Below are 24,365 nucleotides of genomic sequence, written 5' to 3'. Positions count from 1 at the left end.
TATTATGCAATTTTTTGTAACATATTTGAGTTCATAATTTGCAGCAGATCCTACTTTAAATAATATAATATTATTTGATAGCGTAAAACATTGTTTTGATAGTTTTTTGGACAAAAAAGTGAACCCTGTCGTACACCTTTGGAAGGCATCACTAAATAGTTCATAGCACAGGCCCTGGGGACCTTTTTCATTTTTTTAAAATATCTCATGGGTCGTGTCTTAGGGAGCTACAAATATAACCCAGTAATGGTTAAATTGCTTTGTGGGCAAAATTCTTTTGTTCCTGTAACAGGTCCTTTGTTGATTATACAAAAGTAAATTTAGTACTGCATATCTTTCTGGGAGACAAGTTCATTGTTGAAACTTTACTGCAGGAGTAGATGTTGGTACAGTCTTCTCTCATGTTTGAGCTTATCTTTTTAATATTACTGTGAATTTATAATAAAGATTCATTAATGCAAACATAAACTAAATGCTCTGGTACATGAACCCTTGAGTAATGAAGTGCCATTATCAATATTAATCATTTTTGCAATATATATATATCAATTTCAGTACTCCATATAATTCTGGGAAGTTGTTGAAAATGTACCCCAGAGTCATTATGTCATCAACTTTGTATATACAAACTTGCACAGTCCTTTTTCTTTGAACTTTTCTTTTGTTTTGTCATGGATGTAAATATGTATCTATATGACAGTTACAAAGAGTTGTCTCCCCTCAATTTTACTCTTAAGGCTGATTGTTACTCTAGGAGTGTGTTGGCATGTAGAAATAAATACTAAAATAAGTACATCTGCTGAAGACACTTCTCTTATTCTCGATGGCACTGCAATATCACTTAGATATGCTATAAAAGGGCTTAATTATTTCAGGGAAATATCGGGACTTAAATTAAACTACACAAAAACACAAGTAATATGGTATGGGAGTAAAAAGTATAGTACAGAAAAAAATAGTCAATAATCTTGCTCTATCGTGAGGTTCAACACATTTTAATCTGTTAGGTATTCACTTTGATGTGGACCTTACTAAAATAGTTCAATTCAATTTCAAAGAAAAAATTACGAAATTAAAGTAATTAATTAAACAGTGGAATAGACAGTATATAACTCCGATAGGCAGGATTACTGTAATAAAATCCCTACTTTTACCAATATTTACACATTTATTCATACGATTACCTTCTCCTAACCAAAATATTATGATAGAAATTCAAAAGTTGTTTCATGAATACCCAATATGTCCAATAGCTAATTAATATTAAGTAAAGGAGATGTCATTATCAAACAGTATGAAGAAGGTGGTTTGAAAATGATTAATATCAAACATTTTGAAATGGCTCTAAAATCAACATGGATAAGAAATATAATTGTCTTAAGAATTCAAATTGGCAGACACTACTGTTTAAAAAAATTAATAAGAATAAACTGTTAACTTTAGGAAATAAATATATTGATTATATTATCAAAAATATACTTCATAACAAATTTTGGATCGATGTTTTTCATGCATGGAATACATTAAGGGGAAATTGATAAATCTCAGCCAGATCAAGTATTATCTCTACATGTTTGGTATAATGACTTAATCAAAATAGGCAATAATACTGTATATTATAAGCGACTGTTTGATAAAGGTGTGTTTTTTATAAATGATCTTATTAAGGAAGATGACAGTTTCCTTCAACATAATGGGTTTAATGCTATTTCTAATTGAAATACTAACTTTATTGATTATAATGGTATCATTTTTGCAATAAGAAAATTAGACTGGACTTTTGAGAAAAAGCTTACACTACCATTGATACCACTGTATATTAATATAATTATCAAACATAAAAAAGGTACAAAGGATATGTACAATGTGCTGAACAGAAAAAGTGTAGTGCCTACTGGTCAAATAAAGTGGAATAATGTATTTGGAAATATAACAAGTGAAGTGAGGAATGAAAGAAAATATAAAAACCACCTTTTGACACTAATACAAATTCAAACTACAATGGCTGCAATTTAGAATTAACCCATTCACCCCTAATGTCACATTTGAATTCTTCCAATGCAATGGTTGGAATAGTTCATTATGAAATTTCAGGGGTGAATGAGTTAATCATAACATTTTAGTTACAAACACCTTTTTGAAAAAGATTAATTTGGTTCAGTCTGATATGTGTAATGTTTGCTTCATAGAAAAAGAAACTATTCAGCATGTACTATGGGAATGTAATAAAGTCCAACATTTTATTCTTGCTTTCCAAATTTGGATCCAAACTACCTGTGTATAATGAGACTTTTAATATATGTAAAAAACATAAAAAATAGGAAAAATAACACAAAATCAAAATCTGAATTACAGGGCAGAAAATGTCATAATTCTAAATATGAAACACTACATATATTGTCAAAAGTGCTTTTGAAAAGAGCTTTACCTACCTACTCTAATCAGTAAACTGAAAACAGCATATAATATAGAAAGATACATAGCAACAAAATATGCCGGAAGCTGCTTTTAACAAAGATTTCAGTGCCTTTCATATAGATTTTAGATAATTAGATATATATATATATATTATAAATCAGAAAAATGATCCTTACGGACGAAGAAATATTATAAAAAGAAAAATTCTCAACAACGAGTCTTTAGTACTTTCTTCTCTTCTAGGAGATTCTTCAGATATATATAGAGATACATACACATACCAAGCAACTATATTGTCATTATGGATAAAAACTAAGTAAATCACCTTTTTTTTCTCTCCTCTTTTTGCAAGTTTTTTTTCTGTTCTTTTTACTGTTTTTTTTTTTCATTTGCTGATATATTTATAATCATCACCCTTTCATGAATAACTATTGCTTTTGTCGGGAATCTGTCTTCCTCTCTTGTTGCTCTTTTGTCTCTCTTATCCCTGTCTCTCTTTTTCTCGATAAATTTCTGCTTTTAAACCAAACTATCCCCCATTCCCTGTTTCAATTAATTCCAGTCAATTTATTGAAGATATATTTTTCTAGGCGTATGTTATGCAATTTATATTTGTGAACTAAATGGTTCACTGAACCAAATGAACCACTGGTTATTTACAACAAAAAACAAAAAAGATTTTTTATGTGTGAAATTTTGGTGAGATACATATACTTTAATTTAAAGCCTTCTTGCAGAACAGAGTTGCACAGAAAATTAATCATGATAAAACTTGAATATGTATGCTTAATTAAGAGAGTATTAATGTAAAGGACCGTAGCTGACGTACTCCATCCTTAGACGGTTCCTCATGTATATTTGTCTGGAATTAATGGAGAAAAAAAAACTATATTGGAACTTGGCCAAAATTTTATTTGTTTAGTCATAAACAGGGGGCAAAAACATGACCCACTGTGAGATAAATTAGGAACTTCAAAAGGTCACAGGAAACTGATGGTTTTGTAACATATTGGAATTGACACTTTGGCAAAGCACCTGTTCTTAGGCCAGGTAATTATGATTAACACTGTCATGTTCACGCTGGGAAATTGTCATAACTGAAACTAACAGACATGTCTGTAAACTGAAATCTTATTTGAACATATACTGGATACCGGGATTTTTTCTTTTGCCCTTCCTCGAACCTGCGACCCAGTGGTGGAGGGCTAGTGGTAGCAGAATGTCAGACGCCTTAACCACCGCTGCCCCTTCAATGATCAGGGCTGATACCATTACATAAATAATCATTGATCACTGAAACTGAAAGGGAAGTAATAGGAAAGCATTCAACAAAATGGATGAAATACAGCAAGTATTTCCTTCCAATACCAAGCTATGTGCAAAAGTGATATTTTGATGCAGTTTATAGTAAAATTATTAATCTAATATTGTTTATTTAATCAATTATGAGATCTGCTCAATCAATACCCTAATAGCTTATGAAAGGTTTCATGTCATAGTCAAATTTAAATTACGACTGATCATTGAAAATCATGATCAACTAGAATCTTGTTTTTGTGAACAAAAACACATGTCTCCCCTTAGTAGCAAATAGACAAACTTCGGTATAAAAAATTAACAAAGGGCCATATCTCTTTATATAGTGGGGCATGAGGCCCGAATTTAGAATGCGACACTCCTTCTTCCCAAGATACATTAAAACTATAGCAAGTTTGGTCAACGTAGGAGAAATAACATGGAAGTTATGCCATAGACAAACTTTGGTATTAAAAATAAACAAAGGGAAATATCTCTTTATATAGTGGGGCACGAGACCCGAATTTAGTATGCGACACTCCTTCTTCCCAAGATACATTAAAACTATTGCAAGTTTGGTCAACGTAGGAGAATTAACATGGAAGTTACGCCATAGATAAACTTTGGTATTAAAAATAAACAAAGGGTCATAACTCTGTATATAGTGGGGCATGAGACCTAATTTCAGTGCAATACACAACTTCTGTGGGTGTTGCAGGTATACTTTAAGTTTGATCAAGATATCTTTAACAGTTTAAAATTTACAGTCCCGACAAGAATTTACTGAAAATGTTGCGCTTATTTGACCTTTGACCTTGAGGTGAAGGTCACAGTGACCTAATTCCAGTACACTGCACACCTTCTGTGGGTGATGCATGCATACCTAAAGTTTCATCAAGATATATTTAACAGTTTAAAAGTTATGGCCCGGACAAGTTGCGATAAGAAGAACCAGAAGAAGAAGAAGAAGAGACATAATTAGTCAGCCGGTCGTAAAATGACTAGATGCTGATTCAATTGATAAATCTAAACAGCACTATTTCCTCATGAATATTCATTACCATGTAATGCATTTTAAATATGCATCATTTTTTTAGTTCAATTTGGTAATTCAAATATTCATAATCACAAGAATAGCATGTGGTGTTAGTATAGAGAATGAAGTGGTTTTATAGTAAATTGATAGGAATAAGTTTATCAAAATAGTTGAAAACATGACAGTGTCCGATTCAACTTCCTTCCTGAAAAACGAAGGTATAAGGACTAAAAAAAGTTTTCACAGTAACTAACATAAATGTCTTCAACATATTTTAAATGCCTTGAATAATGGTACACTTAATTAAAATACAAAATTAATATGCAAAAGCATTCAATTTTATACAACATTTTCTTTTGTTTTTAGCATTGGAACATTATGCACCTGTATTTGGCATGAACATTTTTCCATCACAAAGCAATAAGCATGCATGATAAGGAAATAGCAATGCTGTACATTCATTCATTCAGAAACGTAGGCTTCAATTTAGTCATGAGATACAAATTAAATTGGGTGGTTGGTTGACACAGTGAATAACACACTCGCCTTTCATCAAGGCGGCTGGGGTTGGATTCTCTTACTAGACATGAAAGGTGCAGGGGTTGTATTCCTCAATCTGATGTGAAAAGGTATTGGCTCACATGCCCGACCACATACTGGGTCCTTTGGTTTCCTCCCATATCAAGACCCCCTCTGTGCACTAACATCCCGGCCAACAAGAGTAAATATTACTAAATAATATAAGTTTAAATAAGTTGTTTTATAATTGCTGTAAAAATAAAAAATATTACTAATTAAATTTCTTGGACCAAATACAGCTCTTTAAGAAAACATTGGATGTACCAAAACTTTAGTTTTTATGTATAAGTGAATAAATTTGTTAAAGCAACAAAGGTAGCATATTGAAATAAGAATTGATATCCATATAGAGAGTTTGTCATTATGTGTCTCAGTAATGCAAAGTGTTGGATTTCACAAGTATATCTACAAATGCTGATTTTTTTATCCCACAAAATATTTCATTAATTATTGCTATAATCCAAACACTTGAAATTGAAATTTGACTAGCAAATAAATGCAATGACACATTCGTGTGCAGGATATGACTGGGTATATATATATATATATATATATATATATATACAGCATTCAGGAGAATTATTTTCTTTTAAGAATGACATGTACCAAGGGGTATTTTAAAATACAGCTGTGGTGTTAGGTTTTCAGTGATCTTAGCATAGAGATTCTTTTCACAAAGCTTTGCTGAAGGACATGGTATATATATAGTATATGTGTCATGATGTAATACAACACCTTTAACTTAGGGTGGAACTGCTATCAAACTGCCAGAAATGCATAAAGTTCTTGAATTGTATTCCTACTTAAAATGACAATATATCTATGCATATCTGTTGTGACAAATGGGTGTGTCTCTATAAAATCAGTTTTTCTTCTTTGAAGCTGCCACAACCTCAACACTTTGGTCTGTAGCATCCCTGATGTTAGAGATTAATAAAGCATGTATGTCTGTTTCGCGAACATTTTTATTTCTATGACAGTTAAAGTTGACAAAAATTCTGCTGACTAAGGCTCTAATTGACAGGTTCGCTTTTTGAATATAATAATAATTTGAGTTTCTTATATACCCCTTTATCACCTAGTTCGTAGGTCATCTCAAAGCGGTTTACAAATTATTATCTGTGATTATAGGGCCTTTGCAACCAGCCAATACCTTTCTCAACTCCCTCGGGAGCATACAGCCGGAGCTGCCATTTCGGCGCTAACAGCTAGCATTCAACAATTCTAGCACTGCCCAACCACGTACTCATTTACAGCTGAGTAGACTGGAACAAGCAGAGTAAAGTATCTTGCTCAAAGATACAACACAGTGCCGTGACTCGAACCTGCAACCCTTCAGTCACGAGCCCGGCGTCCTATATAGTTCCTCTGTAAAAACCTATTTCTATCCTTCCATCAAAAAATGAAAATAGATGAAGTATTTGTCTTGTCTTGAAAAAGCATGAGGCTTTTCTGAAAAATTTACTATTAATTTATATGCATTTTCAGCTATCACATATTCCTTCATTTATATTGTAAAATATGTGGATTAATTAGGTTAATTGCCTTACAAGCATCAGCTTAGGGAATTTCCCTTTAGCTCAGCGGTAGAGCATCTGGCTGGAGAGCCAAGGGTTGTGGGCTCGAGCCCCAGCAGTGTCACTATCTTTTATATCACTATTCCTCATCCTACTAAAAATTGGTGCTGTTGATCCTTCCCGTTCAAGGTATGAGAACCCTTGGCGGGGAGTCAAAGAACCTGGGTTGGTGTTTGAAAAAAGGGGGGAATAGTGTAAAATGTGGATTAATTAGGTTGTCTTACAAGCATCAGCTGTAGGGAATTTTCCTTTAGCTTAGCGGTACAGCATCGGGCTGGATAGCCAAGGGTCACAGGTTCGAGCCTTAGCGACGGCACTTTCTTTTATAACACTATTCCTCGCGATCGTCCTACTACATACATTATATACAATGTATTAACAAATGTCAAACTTGACAAAATTCAAGTAAATTATATATATAAAAAACAAGTTAATTGACAAAAAAAGACATTTCATTTTCCCCTTACATTTTAGATTGTCAATCTATTCATGACGTCACAGTAATTAAAGGGGCATAATCATTATTAGGTATAACTCACTTAACATTGATGTTTAAATCAGGTTGTAAGATTTATAGTTAACACACCTGGATGGTTTCAATTTGCCAAGTCAATAAACCCAAATGTCGACCTATTACTATGTTTAACAAACCCATCATTAAAAGAAATTATACAAGGTAACTTGTATCATGCTCAAATTTGTACTCCTCCCTGTAACTTATCTCCACAGCATGCTGTCATGACAAGAAAGTATTTTACATATATTTGCTTTGAAAAGTGTATGCAAGTGAGGATCCAAGAATTTTCAAACAAAATTGTGCACATGTTGTCAATGATAAGAAATATATTTGAAACTGGATAGTGAACCAGTACTTGCTGCTCAAAATGGTGGATAAAAGTAAAGAAAATAATTGGGTGGTCGTGGCACAGTGGATAGACAACTTTCACCAAGATGGCCATGGTTCCTTTCCCCTGATCAGACAAGAAAAGGTACTGGGTCACCTGCCAGACTAAATGGGTTTTCTCAGAATACTTCGGTTTTCTCACACATTAAGACCCTCTGCCGCTTCCATTAGAGCCAACAAGACTGATTAATATATGGTAAGTTGAAATAGCTTGTTTCATAATTTTTGTAAAATAAATCAAATTTATCTACTTATAAAATAATGTCATGGGCTGAAAGTCCCAGGCCTACATCTGCTTCTTAAATATAATCACAGTCAAAATAAATGTAAAAATAATCCTGGGTTTACTTTCTGTTTTGATATAATGATATAATACATCATAAACGTGATGCTTAAATATATGATATTAAGATTTGTTTTCAGTCTATTGTTAGTTAATTATTAAAGAAAAAAATATATTCATAAGCATAATCATGGATGCAGAATTTGCTTCATTTAAGAAGAATGTGGTATGGTACCGTATAAACTAGTGATATACAAACTTGGGCTACAGGTCTATAGAAATCATAGGAAACTGGACAACGTGAGGGGGGCATATTTTTATAGGAAAATCCCAAAGCTGTTGATCTGGGACGTTCTGTCCTCAATGTAGTTCACTACACGGGTCGTTTCGCCCTAGCCAAAGGGCTTTTTTCACCATAATCGATATATTTTTTGTTATTAATTTCATTTCATATCATTATCAAGCTTCAGAACCGCCACTTTGTGTGAAATGACACGTAGATTGAATAAAAAATGATGGTATCAAAATGGCTTTTGACAAAATGGGTTGACAACCAATTATAGAATGAAATGTAGATACATGATTCCCTGCATATGTGTGGTATTCGTTGCCGTTTCAGTTGAGCGGACACAGCACATTTGAGTTTAACGTTACTCAATATAGGAGCCGTGACCATCATGTTACCTTCTTAATGTGGAAAATTTGAAACATTACAGAGTTAAATAACAGAGCAGTCCGAGTAAATTGTATCTTTACTTACAGTTTTCTCATCCATAATAATTCTTCTCTTCCTATATCCATTGTGAACAGTAAAAGTCTATCGTCAAATCTGACATACATGACAAGAAAAGTACCGGAAGTAAATAGTTTGCGCAAAATCATTACATATCTTTTAGGGATCTCCAAGGCGCTTCATGTCTACTGATAGCACTCACTCAAACGTGTCAGTGACCCTCAAAGCACAAAGCGGAAGCGGCAATGTTTAAAAATGTATGAGTAGAAGAGTTTAGTCAAAGTTTTACATCAGATAAACACCGCTGGGATGGATATAACAGAAACATATGGTATATAATCAGCATAATTATATTGATATATTTAATCCTCTCTTCATTAGTTCTAAATTGATGGACTCTGTGCACTGGTTTGTGTAACTTTGTTCGTTTAATGAAATCTTCCCAAATTGCATTGCTATAAATTTAGTATAAATACACATTTGCTGGACACACTAGTAGTTATGTGATCTGTTTATACTATAGAATAGCATAGTATATAAACACATTATATTAGTATTAGTGTTTGCAGCACCTGTGTATAAACAATTAAAAGGTTATATATCTAAGCTGCATGACCAGTGACCAGCCTAGTTATGCCTAAGAACTCCTATTTGTATCACACATATGCTTTACACCCACCCCTTTGCTGAAGAAAAGTTCCCCCAAGAAAGAAATGAGAGTTTGTTCTGAAATTGTTTAACACATTATCACGGACTTAAATAATTCTGGGTTTCCTGAGGCGCAATTTCAAAAATTCATCCTTTAATATCAAACAAAAGGCCTTTAAGTCCCTGGTCCGCCCTCAGATTGAATATGCTAGCCCAGTATGGAACCCTTACTTAAATAAAGAGATGGTACAGCGCAGGGCTCCCCGTTTCGTTGGCATCCGCTATCAGAACACCTCATGTTAGAACACTTAAAATGGCGTAGTCTTGCAGATCGCAGGAAAGACCTGAGGCTGACCATGCTCTATAAATTCACCATAATAAAGCTGCCATTACTACTAAAGAGCTCACCCCTATAACTAGACAAACAAGGCATAGTCATCAAACCTCATTTCAAACTATCTTGTGCAGGACATCTGTAAGAAAGGAATCATTCTTTCCTCGGACTATCAAAGATTGGAACATACTCCCTTCTCAAATTATCTCTACTGATTCAATGCTGTCCTTCAAATCATCTATCTCTGTTCATCAATATTAAGTTCTGTTCCTTTCCTTTCATAGTGCTACACCTATATATGATCATGACATGATCTTCACTATATGCTGAAGTAGGTCATCAAATGGCAGAAGTAGGAGTGTATCAAATGGATCCTATTTTCCCCCTCCTTTCCACAGGATCTGTACCTTGCGACTCTGAGAAAAGACATGAGTTTAGAAAAATAAAGTGATTTTTGCATTTAATTTGGGAACATACAGCATACATTTTTATTGGGGAAGGGGCCTTTATTAGACCCAAAATTGACCCTTAAATTTCACTGTTGTCCTTTGTGTCTCAAGCTCCCTGTTTCAAATCCTACAGAGTAGATATTCTGATTTGGTTGATTGCCTTGTTTGATAATTATGACAATTGAAAGGTATGGTTCCAAAATCAGATATTATTTTAAGCTGAATTTAAGTCATGATTTATAAACCCCTCTCCATCCTTTCCTTGTAAAAGATGATCACATTGATTCAATGATTTCTAATATGCTATTCAACTTAATATCAAATGGGCACTAATCATTACATTGACAATATACATGAGCGACCCACACGCCATCAACTGACGTTGGTTTTACAACCCTTTTGAATTTGATACAAAAGAAGTGGCTGGCAGTTACCTACATTGTAGTTTTGAACTCTATAATGTTAGCCTACAATGGACACACATTTCCCACAGTCCACATTTGGACTTCTTGCTTCAAAATGCCAGGTCAATTTTCATAAATTGTTACAATCTTCATTTTTGTTCCTAACAGGTTACTTGCTTGTGTTGTATTATATAGAAATAATTACCCCATTAGCTGGACCTAACCGGAAATAATATATATATATTCACTCTGAGAAATATTAATCATGTTTTGTATGAACTGCAGATTTTTCATTGGAAAACATTGCAGTTAATTACCAGTATTACAGAACAGGGGTAAGGCTTTCTAGTGAAACTAAGGAATTTCTATAGTTAAGGAACTTTTATGAAAGAGACAACAGTTATTTTGATATATTATGTTATAGACACTGTTGCTGTGGTAGTTGTCTGTGGCAGTCGTCTGGAAAAGGTCACACGGAAATTTCAAAAAAATATTTTAAAAATGAATTTACTGTAAAATGTATTCACCTTAAATAGCACCCTTCCCTTTATAAATGCCCATCCTCCTTTTTCACCAGCTACTGAATTATTTAAGCTTTCCTTTCCCATTTACTCTCCATTCTGGCTCTCCAGTTAACCAAAAATATTACTACCATATTTATTTGGCAATAAGCCCATGCTTGGTTATAAGCCCGGCAATATTTATTTCAGGATAAATACGGTATATACACTAAAAAAATCGAATTTTTCCAGATAATGTGTCCCTCAGCTACTTTGCCTTTGCAGCATCTGGCACAACCCATGTTTTGTTATCTTATTAAGTGCCTTGTTCCTTCAAAGTATTTATTAGAAGCAAATTATTGAAACAAAATTATGCCTCAGTTCTGTCATCATGAATACTGGAAAAATGAAATACAGTTATGTATTACTAACAATTAATATAAAATTATACAATATGTTGGTTTTTTTTATCAGCATTACATATTATCTCCCCATCCCTCTACTGTTTGAAGTATAAAAAACATTTTGTGGGGAAAAAATTACCTGTTGTCCATTAGGGGCTCGCACAACTAAATCATTTACTATGTGTTATTACTAAGCTTTAGACCCACTAGTGTTAATATTTTGAAGTTCAACACTAGTGACAACTGTCTAGATTCACAGATACATACCTGACAAAGGCTTCAAAAGGCATTTTTGTGTGGAGTGTAGTGGCATATACGTAAACAGGCGTCTGCTTTTGAGAACCGGGAGTTAACAAGCTAAACCGGTGAAGTGGGACGGGAACAGCCCCTGACATTTGACCCCATATCAATCCGCCATCACATTTTAAAATCTACTAAAACTATACATTTTTCTTAAGTTCAATATCTGTAGATTTCCTTCAATGTAAAATATGTCAACAATTACCTATTTAAATTACTCAGAGGCACTGTATTAACCCGGAACAAATTTTAGGTAGAGAATACAATCGTATGAAACACTTGCTGATTGGCTGATTTAGTTGTGCAAGTCCTTAAGAATATGGACCAAAAATGTTCTAAATGTTTCAAGACAAGATTTCCTGTTTAGTTTTGTTTATATAAAATTTGTGTTGAAATTTTATGACGGTATGTACTTCTATTATAATTTTAAATTTCAGATAGAATTGTTGATGGCTGGGAAAGGGCGGAGACCAACAGTGGTGTTCCATATTATATAAGGTATGAAAGAAATAATAGATTTATTTGCATGATGTTCATGTATATATAAAGGTAGAGCTACAGTGGGTATATTAACATTGATAAACTGTGCTTTGGTATAAGGTGTAAATGAAAGGTATTTCATATTGATATTTCATTGATCATCACATGTACATTGATCGTGACCTTTATTAACATTTGATTAACTTTGGTATAAACACATACAAATAAAAAATTGGTAGTACTGATTGATGTTGATTAAGTGCATCTTGATTTGCTGCATTGAGTAGTTGGTAAGGAGGCATGGTAGTCTAGTGGTAGCACGTCAGGCTCATGACCGAAGGGTTGTGGGATCGAGTCACGGCACGGCTCTGTGTTGTATCTTTGAACAAGATATTTTACTCCTTTTGTTCCAGTCTACTCAGCTGTAAATGAGCATGTGGTTTGGCAGTGCTGGAATATTGTTGAAAGCTAGCTGTGAGTGCCGATATAGCGACACCGGCTGTATGCTCCCCAGGGAGTTGAGAAAGATATTGGCTGGTTGAAAAGGCCCTTTATATATAACCACGGATAATAATTTGTGAACCACTTTGAGACGACCTACGAACTAAAGCAGTATATAATAACCTCAAATTATCATTATTATTATAAAGTATATGGTCATCTGTTAAAGTGATCATTCGTTAATATTGAGAATGTTATAACACCTGTGAGCTATATGAGGCAGTTTGTCTCATATTTTTTCTGACCTGAAACACGATTGCATTTAAATTTATGGGGAAAGTTGCATTATTTACTGTATAGTTGACACTGAAATGAAAATGGATATAATTGTGCATCTTCGCTAGCCATGTGCTCGCTTTGTATACACGCCAAGAGTAAGTGGATTGTATACGAAGCGAACACTTGGCTAGTGAAGATGATAATCAGGTTAATTGTTTGCTGGTGCAAAATGAGAATGTGAACTGATTCTGCCTTGTTATAATTTCAGTCACACTCTACAGAGAACAACATGGGACCATCCATACTTGCTGAAGATAATGGAGGAACTAGGTAAATAGGACAGGTCATTATCTTAGGAACATTCAGTAGATACATACAGTATAAACCATCGTCAGACAGTAGATACATACAGTATAAACCATCGTCAGGCTTTTCCCAGTTTGTACAAGATCTGTTAATAAGCTTCCTAAGTATTAATGTTAACAGTACCAAACTGCTATGTTCTGTACATGGTTGTTTGTTACATTATATATTGTCTATGGTCATGACTAGTCACTGTGATACAGATCTAAATGTGTTGAATGTTTGAGATTTGTTACTTCATTTCTATTGTTTTGTTGAGTTAAGGGTTCAATTATTTGAAAAGTACAGGTATACAGTTTTTCACCTTTTTAAATGCAAAAATTTATATTTGGTATCCAAATTTTGCTGGGTTACTATTTATTTATAATCTGCCTTTTCTGTCATAACATGCAATGTTGTATCAAAATTATGATGCCAGCATGTGGACCTTATGTCATTTAGCTTAAAAAGAACAGTATGAGGCCAATTCTGACAAAATTAAGTACATGAAAGGGTGTTTTGGAGAAATGCCAAGAAAGGAAGTATATGAGTATAATAACTATCATGTGAAAATGCCATTCTTTTGACTCCGATGTCATAATTGATAATCAACTTGAATCATTTCTTGATGATGTATTATCAAACCTGATGATGTAGATACATCTCCATTGATCATGACTACAATAGTGAAGTTTAAATATACATTTGAATGAAAAATGTATTTGTCAATATATTTTTCATAAAATTAAATGGCTAAATGGCAAACTTATGAAGATACTAGCAACTTCTTTTCTAATGCATCATAAGAAAAGAAGTTGCTAGTATCTTCATCAAATTCACAAGGCACTTAAATAACTTTTTTTTTTTGAGGGGGGGGGGGAATGGTAAATATTACAAATATTGATACCAGTTCTTCTTTGTCATAACCCTTTCATCAAGTTCATTCTTTCTTTCTTTCTTATTTCAAAATGTTCTGGTGTATCAGGAGAGTACAGTGCTATCAAGTATGCAGCATACCGAGCAGCATTCAAGATCCGACATCTTCAGAAGCGACTCCGACGTCAGTATCTATTTTATATATACAGCACATGTTCAGTACCAACACGTTCGATGGAATTTTATTTATGAGACATTGAAACATGTTTGTTTAAAAGATTCTGTGAAATATGAAGGACGTTTGTGTATGCTGTGACAATGGTGTTCTGATAGTTGACTGTAATGTTTGATTTAATCTGATTAAGACTCCTCTTTTTATATGGTATGTGTAAATTCCTCATTGAGAGGTTATGTAAGTTGTAATACAAGTGCATTAATAAAAAATACTCAATTTGCTTTTAGTAATTGAATGATGAAGTTTCCTGTGTTCGAATGGTGAAATTCTGTTTTCTTTAAAAATAATACTAAAATTGGTGTAAAATATAAACATTTGATGCAAAGATCCATCTTTAAGATGTGGAAAAATATAAAAAGAACATAACATTTCTTAAGTCAGGAGAGGTATGAAGAGACCAATTTTGTTTTGATATTGTGTTACAGAATATCATGGATATAGGTGTGAAGGTGTTTGGTTTCCTGTGAAACAAAGTTGTGACATCTATATATTTTTACATGTTTTTAGTGTACCAGATCAGTATATCGACAGTAAAAGATGTGTTTGAGCAGTATGGCTATGCAGAGGGATGCTTGAATGTGATAAGTTGTCAGGAGATTCATGACCTCTTGACTGAGCTCTATAACCGGGCTGACCATGGGCTTGTCATAGAAATGGAGGATGCTGAGATCCACGCTGAACTGCTGCAGAATCTGATTCTCAACCTGTTTGATGTGTAAGGATTTCTGAACTAATTACAGCACTCTAACCAACGGTTACAGATGACAGTGTTTTTTTTGATTTTGGAGATATTTTGTATTAAATGAGAAATTTGGCTCCTTTATTTTTACACGTTTTGTCCTTGATTGATGTGTGAACACAAATTTAACATGGACAAAGAAAATACATGTACATACATGTACATAATAAATTCAGTCTTAAAACAAGGGGAGAGCAAATTCAGAACTGGGAAAATTGGTTTCATTTGACCAGTGGGCACATATTTTGGGGTATGTGTGAAAATATTGCAGTTCTCAATACTTTATGTGTTACAAGGTTGAAGGTGTACAGCTCTGAGCACATTCCATTGTTTCACTTATTTGACCGATTCTGTAGTTACCACCAATAGATGACTTGCATGTTTAATATTTTATTTCTGGATAGTTTATCACAATGTGTACTTGGTGACTTTTGTGATAGCAAACTGTTCATAGTAAGCATGCATGTGGATAAAAATGGAAGTGTAGAAAAATTGAGATTTTTTTATTAATAACTTATTTCCAGGATACCTTTTCTCTCTGAATTCGACTGAGTTTTAGATATGCATGTCATGATTGTGATATGAGGGCATGTGTACTTCCTGTATACTCTGAGATCTGAGAGTTGCACAAAACAATATATACGAAACAATTGGTGTGCCGATTCAGACTGTATGTCTTAAAGCGGGGTACTTTTCAGCCATTTTTGTACATATTTACGAATGTTTTACTTCAACGAAGTTAGTTTGGCACTGATTTACTTTTACACCTGAAGTACATACGCCCCCCTTAATATACAGGTGACTTTGATTCCGGAAACTTGTATCTCAGAAACAATATCTTAATTATCACAATGACTTTCAACGCCCATGTCTGGTTTTCTTATCATAATTGTGTACTAAAGTGCACGGTATGTTACAATCAGTTACCTAGTTGGGTGAACTTAACACTCTGTCTTTATGTGTGTTGTTTATAGAAACAGAATAGGGCGTGTGAAGGTTGTGTCCCTGAAGCTGGTGCTCATCACTCTGTGTGCCGCCAAGTTAGCCGAGAAATACAAAGGTAAGGAGGACAGCCATTGTCTGTGTGTCGCAGGGTTCTCAACTGCCACTTCAAGTGTGTAATACATATAGGATCATGCATGAGTTTCCATTTCATATGAGATTTATGAAACGAGTCTTAAGAATTTTTCAATTTAGCGAGCCTTTTGGCGAGCTAAAATGTAAAATTTGTTACGAGTTTCAAAAATTTCATATGAAGTGAAAACGAGTGTAAGATCCTTTTTATCACATGATCAAGATTTGAGGTATTTATTCGTGTAAAACGAGAATTTTCATGCAACTTTGAAATGTAAAAAGCCGCCATTTTGACTCCAGTGCGTAAGTCTGTGACGTCATGTACTTGTCCTAGGCGTGACGTCACAGTTGAAACTTACAACCAATCACAGGGCTGATAGCTATAGGTCATATTATACGGGTTAATACGCCTAAAAATATGACATGGGTCTATTCAATGGATAACACAGTACATCATGTGATATAACATGTTTTGCCATTCTTGTAACATGCTGAAAAATCCTATAACATACCTGAAAAATATCAACTTTGCTTAACAAAGGATAACAAAATTTCAGAGGTTCTAGACTAATATTACCTACCAAAGCACAATTTTTTTATATGAATTTATCTTTAATTGCATATATCATATGGTAATTTCAAAAGTTACATGTTTTGACTTGCAGCATACTACCATGAGCTTCATGACCCTAGTACCTACATCAGCAGTAAAAGTTTCACCTCTTTTCTGGAGGATATGATTCAGGTAAGACACTGAATGTACTTTAGCAACCAGTGGCCTGCACATAAGAATCTCTGTGATGTATGTGTGTCTCAAACTTAAAAATATTGCGCAGAATAATTGGTCAGATTAGAAAATATTCATGAAAGACTTACTCTACAATGGAGACTGATGGGGAATGTTAAAGGTTAATGATTACTGTAAATTTAAATGTATTACATACTGCCTGGAGGCAACAGTAATGGTATTTATTAGTGATGGGCAATCAGTTTAAAATCATAATTAATATTCGTTTTGTAACCGAAAGTAGTAAACCATCTGATGGTTGTTTGCATAATCGGTTTATAATTTTATGGGACTAAATATCCAAAAATAGTGAAAATGCTTCTGTTTCATCAATAGACTGAGTTTAATATTAACTATACATTAGGTTTCGTTATTTTATATCATAAATGAATGGATTTTAAGCAACTTTTATGCAGTTTTGTCAATCATATAGTAAAATGACTTTCCATGCATACTGTACATGGTATACATTTGACACTTTGATTCCAATAATGAACTGATTATATCGATTATGGAATTTGTATTCAATAATCAGGTTCGGAAAGGTCAAAAAGGCCAATTTTCGATTATAAAAAACCATCAGCCTATCAATAGTATTTATACATTTACTGAGAGTATATCTTTCTGCATCATTTTTACAAAGTAGCCATGTTTACGTATATGCAGCATGTTGAAATTACTATTTGCTGGTGTCCAAAATTAGACTATTTCATGATCTATTTCAATAATATTTGATTAAAGATCTTGATACATTATGATATAAGAATGTTGACCCTTCTACTCCTCAGCTGCCGGACCTTCTTCAGGAGAGTGGACTCTTTGGCCAGGATGTGGCACCTGCAGTGGCCAGCTGTATGCAGATGGTGAGGGCAGTTTTCTCCTTATTTGTAAACGGTCAAAATCTTTTGAGTTAAAAAATTGACTAAACAATCAAAAGAAAAAAATTGTTATATTTTTTATCAGGTTTGTAAGAATCAAGATGAACATCAAATGCAAAGTTAAAAGTATTCTTAATCTAGGGCAAGGATACCTCTATTAAATAATGATTGAAAATCCACAAATTAATTCACATGAGGTGGTATTATATCAGTGTTGTATGTGTACAAAGTAATGGTGGAGTGGGAATATCGGATGGTTTGATGACTTATAGAGTGATGGCAGAGTTAGTATATTTGATGACAAGATTTGGTTGTTTACAGAGTAATGGTGGAGTGGGAATTTCTGATGATGTGTTCTACAGCTGGTTGCTGCGTGAACCACAGACATTGGTTTGGCTTCCTACTTTTCATAGGACAGCAGCATCTGAAGCAGGTAATAGCTTTGGTCATTTTGGCTGCTTTTACCACGATATGCTAGCCATGAAGTCCTCATGTGTCTTTGCCACTTTATCCAGTCAAAAAGAAATACAGAAGAAAAGTATGAAGATGTTTTTTGTAACAATTCAAATACAAAAATGCAATGTTCGAAAATCCCTCATCAATAGTATTTAGTCATAAAAGAGCAAAAAAGTTGTGATGACTGTTTCGAATCTAAAACTTCAAATACTTTATTGTTCTATAGAACAAATATTGTTTGTGTTTGATAATTCAACATCAAATCTCGTCATAATATAATATTCATTTTTTGACAGTGAAACATGAATCCAAGTGCAACATCTGTAAAAGTTGTCCAATAGTTGGGTTCAGGTAAGTTGATCAGATGTATAGTTGTCAAATGATTTGGTTCAGATATGAGTGAAACAAATGCAAGTGTATTGCCTTTCTTTTAACTATCCATTCAAATGGGGGGGGGGGGGGGGGGGGGGGAATCTTTGCCGAAAATTTAAATTACCTTCCTTGTATATGTATGATTCACAAAAATAAAGCAAAATAGATGTGGAAACCGTTGCCTTTTTTCAATTTTCATTTTCTTCTCTGTCTTCTTAATACTTCCTTTTTTCTTAAAACCATTTTATTACTGTTTGACATGTATAATCATTGGAGTATTTAGTTGATGTCCATCAGTCTGTTGACTTAAATATTTTCTTCTAACGTTGCACAATCTTCATAAGTCAAAGTCCGCCATTTGTTATTTGTTAGATATTTTAAGTTCAATATTCTGTTTAACTCATTCACACCTGAAATTTTATAATGAACTATTCCAACCTTGAAAATTGGATGAGTTCAAATGTGTCTGCAGGGGTGAATGAGTTAATGATTTGTGAAATGATTCCTCTACACAGATACAAATGTTTGCTGTGCTTCAACTTTGATATGTGTCAGAACTGCTTCTTTACCGGGAGGACAAAGAAAAACCACAAGCTTAAACACCCTATACAGGAGTACTGCTTAAAGGTGAGCCAGTTAATGTCCTCTTTATACACCGTTGTATATCATAACGGTTGTTCACACAACTTCAGTAGTAATTTGTTTATAATTTGAAACTATGTAAATGAAGGTGTGTGATGCCTTGTTGAGTCTTTGTACTTTGTGTATTGTAACACTCCAGTGGTTCCAGGAGTAACGAGAAATGCTTTTGCCAGGTCCCTATATGTGGGTGCCAATGTAAAAGAGGATGCTATTTTTCATTGCAACTATTGTTAGGAAGTGGATAGTGATTTACCAGGGTGACACTAACCATTTTCTATTTCATTCACAGACATCCTCCAAAGAGGACACCAAGGCATTCTTTAGGACCATGAGAAACAAAGTAAGCAAGAAGCACCGCCAGAAAGCGAAACAGAAGTACCTACCACTGATGTCAGAGAACCAGTACTGCCAGAATAATTGGTAAATAGCATACAGGACATCAACTAAACACCAAATTCCTTTTTATAGGAAAGAAATGAAAAGTACTACTGGGCTTAAAGGTTATGTGTCTTTACCAAGCAAAAAGTAAAAAATATGAATTTATCAATGCTAAAAAAAAATATTGACTTTATTTATTTTACAACAATTATGGAACAAGTTATTTCAACCTATATTAATCACTCTTGTTGGCTTGGACGTTAGCGTGTGTGGGGTCATTATGTAAGAGGAAACCAGAGTACCTGTAGAAAACCCATGGTTGAGCAGGTGATTCAATACCTTTTTACATCCAATCGTGAATTTAACCCTGGCCGCCTTGGTGAAAGCCGAGTGGGTTATCCACTGTGCCACCCGACCACTCATTGCTTCAAGACTCTCATGATTATGTTTCAATATGAATCCAAATAACTTTACGTAGAAAAACATAGGAAAAGTCTGCACATCTGAATATAAAATTTCAGGATTGAATCCTGTTTTGTTGAGGTTTATACCCCATGAAACTATTAAAACAAAACAAGATTCTATCCTTATATTTACATTCAGTGCAGTTTTGATATTTTTTGGGAATATTCTAAAATATCGGTCTTGTGCAAGTCTAGCACCACATAAGGTACGCCATTACTCCTTGTAAGACGTTGTCCTGGTAAGATGAATAACTTGTTTGCATTGATAACAACGAAAAAACCAATTCAGATGTAAATTATTTTTTTTTAAATTCAAAATTGAAATGAATGAATATGATTTGGTATTTCCTGTATAGGATGTTTCCATGTTTGTCACTTGCTATTTTGAATGCTTGTTTTGCTGAAATTATGCTCAATTCAGAAGGATATTATTGTGTGAAATAAAAGAGGCATATTTAAGTAAAAAGCATATATGTGTTTTCAAATATTTCTGAAATTTGTTGCGATATACCTATTTTTTTAAATTGAAGAATGATATTTATGTGTATTCCTTACTTAAGTTAAGACTCTCTTAACATAAAATGTGATTAAGCTTGTAAAATATAAAAGATGGAAAAATGTAAAAACTGTAGAGTGTAAAAAATAAAAAATAAATTGAATTGTAGATTGTAAAATATAAAAGATTTACACCACGTATACTATCCTGTGTGTTTCAGGAGTGTGCGGGCCGAGCCACCAATACCAGATGTTCACAGGAACCTGACAGAAAACGCACAGAGACTGGCAGACCTGGAAATACACAACTCCGACCACGACAAGTCCAGGTCCCCAGTGGGGGTTGTCCCCAATATCAACATCAGCAACTCATCGGACAACAAGGTAGGAGGATGAATCAGGATAGGACCTAATGGTGTAGTTACATCTACAATATTTAAATATCAGTTAAGGATATCCATACCACTGTCTGAAACTGTAACCTAGGCCCCTTTCTCGTACCTGGTTTAACCGGTTTGTCTGTTTTAAAATTGAACAGTTTCGGGTAAAAAAAATCCTGACTTTAACCCTTTCAACACTGTAGACCAAAATGGACTCCTCCAGATCAATGCATGGTAGAGTCTACTAAAGTTACATAGGGGTGAAAGGGTTAATGAGACCGATTTAACTACCTTGTCACCTGAAGTGTCCAGGCACAACTGGTCTACAGTTATATCTGAACAGAAGTTAAGGGGAGGTAACTGTATATAGGAAAAAACACAATGCTGTGAGACACAGATCCTTAATGTTATAAATACACAATATCAAACTGATGTGTCAAAGCATTATTTTCAAATTTATCAGTACCAGTATTTTATATTTGAATAGCATACAATTCATCTAATTAATTTTCTTTTTTCAGGAGAATGTTCACCAGGTGGATAATTTGAAGAAACAAAGGGATGAGTTGGAACGGGTGATTAAAGAGCTAGAGGAGGAAAATAGGTGTGAAAACTTTTTAGAGGATCAATGATATTCATCTCTGAGATGTAAATAGTATTTCATTGTCTATTTCTCATCTCTTAAATTTGCTCTTTTAAGTGATGTTATTTGGTTTAAATGTCAACGTTCATCATGAAAATATTTCATAAATCCAAAAGAAAAGACGGCCAAACAACATGGATTAGGGAGTGTCCGCAACTTTAAACCACTACATGGATTAAAAGTTGCTCAGACTCCCCATTTGATGTTGTCTGGTCATCTCTTCTTTTAAATTTCGATTCCTTTTACAGCCAAAACTTGATTTAGGAATTCATCATCTGGGGTATGCTGATCTTCACTGAACAGACCACAAGCAGACAGACGTCATTCTCCTTATATATTTCTTAAGTTTGTAAGGTTTATACTGATTCTAGAATTTGAAATGACATGTTTCTAAAACAGGAAACCTTTTCAACTACTATCCGTTTGTATGAAACTTGTATCACTATCACTCTTTTAAAGGTATTTGATATTCGTCTGTTGTAGACAACTTCATCGCGAACTTAAAGATGTCCGCGAGTCCTCTGACACAGAGAGTAACATGTCGGGTGGCGAGAACCCAGCAAAGAAGACGAAGTTCAAGGTTAAATCAGTGTTGGACAAGAATCGCAGACACAGTGGCGTTACAATTGTCAAGGTACTTCTGAAAATGTGTGGAGCACTAAGGGTCTATTGGTTTGCTCAAAGTCAACTTGTCTCTCCATTTAATGAATAGGCCTATCTGAATATCAAGAAAGATTTTGATGAAAATTTGTTAGCCTTCTGAATGATCAGTTTGATTATTAGCTCACCTGGTCTGAAGGACCAAGGTGAGCTTATGCCATACCGTGGCGTCCGTCCGTCTGTCATCCGTCGTCCGTCCGTCAACAATTTCTTTAAACGACTTCTTCTTAACCACTGATTGGAATTTTACTAAATTTGATTGGAAGCATCCCTAGGTGGTGGGGAATCAAAATTGTGCAAATGGTTGGGCTGACCCCCCAGGGGGCTGAGGGGCGAGGCCAAAAAGGGTTATTTGGCGATATTGCTTTAAGCGACTTCTTCTCTGGAACTAAGTGATGGAGATCAACCATATTAGACTGAAAGCATCCCTAGGTGGTGGGGATTCAAAATTGTACAAATGGTGGGGCTGAGGGCGGGGCCAAAAGGGGGCAATTTGGCTAGATTGCTATAAACGACTTCTCCTGTAGAACTATGCACTGGATATCAATCATATTTAATCAAAAGCATTCATGGGATGCAGGGATTCAAAATTGTACAAATGGTGTGGCTGACCCCCCAGGGGGGCTAAGGGGCAAGGCCAAAAAGGGTTATTTGGCTGTATTGCTTTAAGCGACTTCTCTGGAACTAAGTGATGGAGATCAACCATATTAGACTGAAAGCATCCCTAGGTGGTGGGGATTCAAAATTGTACAAATGGTGGGGCTGAGGGCGGGGCCAAAAGGGGGCAATTTGGCTAGATTGCTATAAACAACTTCTTCTGTAGAACTATGCCATGGATATCGATGATATTTGGTCAGAAGCATTCATGGGAGGCAGGGATTCAAAATTGTACAAATCGTGGGGCTGACCCCCCCGGGTAAGAGGTGGGGCCAAAAAAAGTTTATTGCCTGGAAATGGTTGAGATCCCCACCATATAACCACATATACAATTGCTGAGTATAAAGAGATGAATGCACATATGCTTCCAGGATGGCCTTGGGGACTGCCCCACCCTTGGAGACTTAACCCCTGGGTCATAACTTTGAAATGGTTTAGATCCCCACCCCAAAACTATATATACAATTGTTGGGCATAAAGAGACAAATGCAGTCATGATATTAGAATTGACCCCAGTGTTTGCCCCACCGTTGCAGACTTAACCCCTGGGTCATAACTTTGAAACGGTTGAAATCCCCGACCCAAAACTATATATACAAATATTGGGCAAAAAGAGACAAATGCAGTCATGATATTAGAATTGATCCTGGGGTCGGACCACAACCGTAGGGACCTAGTTTCTGAGTCACAGCTTGGAAACAGTTGAGATCCCCACCCCATTACCATACATAAAATTGCTGGGCATGAAAAATCGAATACATATATATATGCTACAAGGATTGGCCTTGGGGTCTGGCATATTCCTTTGGATCGCATTTGGAGAATATTCTGCCATGATTGCTAAGATATCCAGGTGAGCGATACAGGCCCTATGGGCCTCTTGTATATGTTTGTGGTTCCGTTTTGTCCAGCTATAAAGTTAGAACACAATTATATATTTGATGACCTGTATACACATAGGGATAACCACAAAGTGATGTGCTACAGATCAATTTATGCCCTTCTTTTAAATGGAAAATAGTTTTTTAGGTCACCTGAGCTTTAGCTCAAGTGACCTATTGCTATCCGTTTTCGTCCGTCGTCGTCCGTCGTCCGTCGTCCGTCGTCCATCGTCCGTTAACATTTTACATTTCAAACTTAAAGTCAAGTTCTGCTGGGCCGATTGAACTGAAAGTTGGTAGGAATGATCGCCTCATGGTCCTGACAAAGTGTTGTTATTTTT

At 34.7% G+C, this 24,365-nt stretch overlaps 2 protein-coding genes across 2 annotated transcripts in view; one reads left to right on the top strand and one right to left on the bottom strand.

Moving 5' to 3' along the window:
- LOC110443663 (kelch-like ECH-associated protein 1) overlaps positions 1–8,960 on the bottom strand; it is a 36,841-nt gene extending 27,881 nt beyond the window's left edge. Inside the window, exon 1 of the mRNA XM_021488023.1 lies at positions 8,854–8,960. The gene's annotated coding sequence lies outside the window, so the exon portion shown is untranslated. The remainder of the gene's footprint in view (positions 1–8,853) is intronic.
- Positions 8,961–9,047: 87 nt separating this feature from the next.
- LOC110443680 (dystrophin-like) overlaps positions 9,048–24,365 on the top strand; it is a 22,060-nt gene continuing 6,742 nt past the window's right edge. The window contains exons 1-15 of the mRNA XM_021488048.1: positions 9,048–9,157; positions 12,303–12,363; positions 13,334–13,395; positions 14,393–14,467; positions 15,026–15,233; positions 16,232–16,317; positions 16,997–17,076; positions 17,907–17,981; positions 18,318–18,429; positions 18,749–18,803; positions 19,340–19,451; positions 19,756–19,886; positions 21,025–21,187; positions 21,705–21,787; positions 22,310–22,460. Of these exons, the coding sequence (XP_021343723.1) occupies positions 9,136–9,157; positions 12,303–12,363; positions 13,334–13,395; positions 14,393–14,467; positions 15,026–15,233; positions 16,232–16,317; positions 16,997–17,076; positions 17,907–17,981; positions 18,318–18,429; positions 18,749–18,803; positions 19,340–19,451; positions 19,756–19,886; positions 21,025–21,187; positions 21,705–21,787; positions 22,310–22,460 (1,476 nt within the window). The 5' untranslated portion in view covers positions 9,048–9,135. The remainder of the gene's footprint in view (positions 9,158–12,302; positions 12,364–13,333; positions 13,396–14,392; positions 14,468–15,025; positions 15,234–16,231; positions 16,318–16,996; positions 17,077–17,906; positions 17,982–18,317; positions 18,430–18,748; positions 18,804–19,339; positions 19,452–19,755; positions 19,887–21,024; positions 21,188–21,704; positions 21,788–22,309; positions 22,461–24,365) is intronic.

Source organism: Mizuhopecten yessoensis, unplaced genomic scaffold (genome assembly GCF_002113885.1).
Source record: "Mizuhopecten yessoensis strain PY_sf001 unplaced genomic scaffold, ASM211388v2 scaffold716357, whole genome shotgun sequence".
Lineage (NCBI taxonomy): Eukaryota > Metazoa > Mollusca > Bivalvia > Pectinida > Pectinidae > Mizuhopecten > Mizuhopecten yessoensis.
Note: the sequence above shows the minus strand (reverse complement) of the source record. Positions and strands in the feature narration are given on the sequence as shown.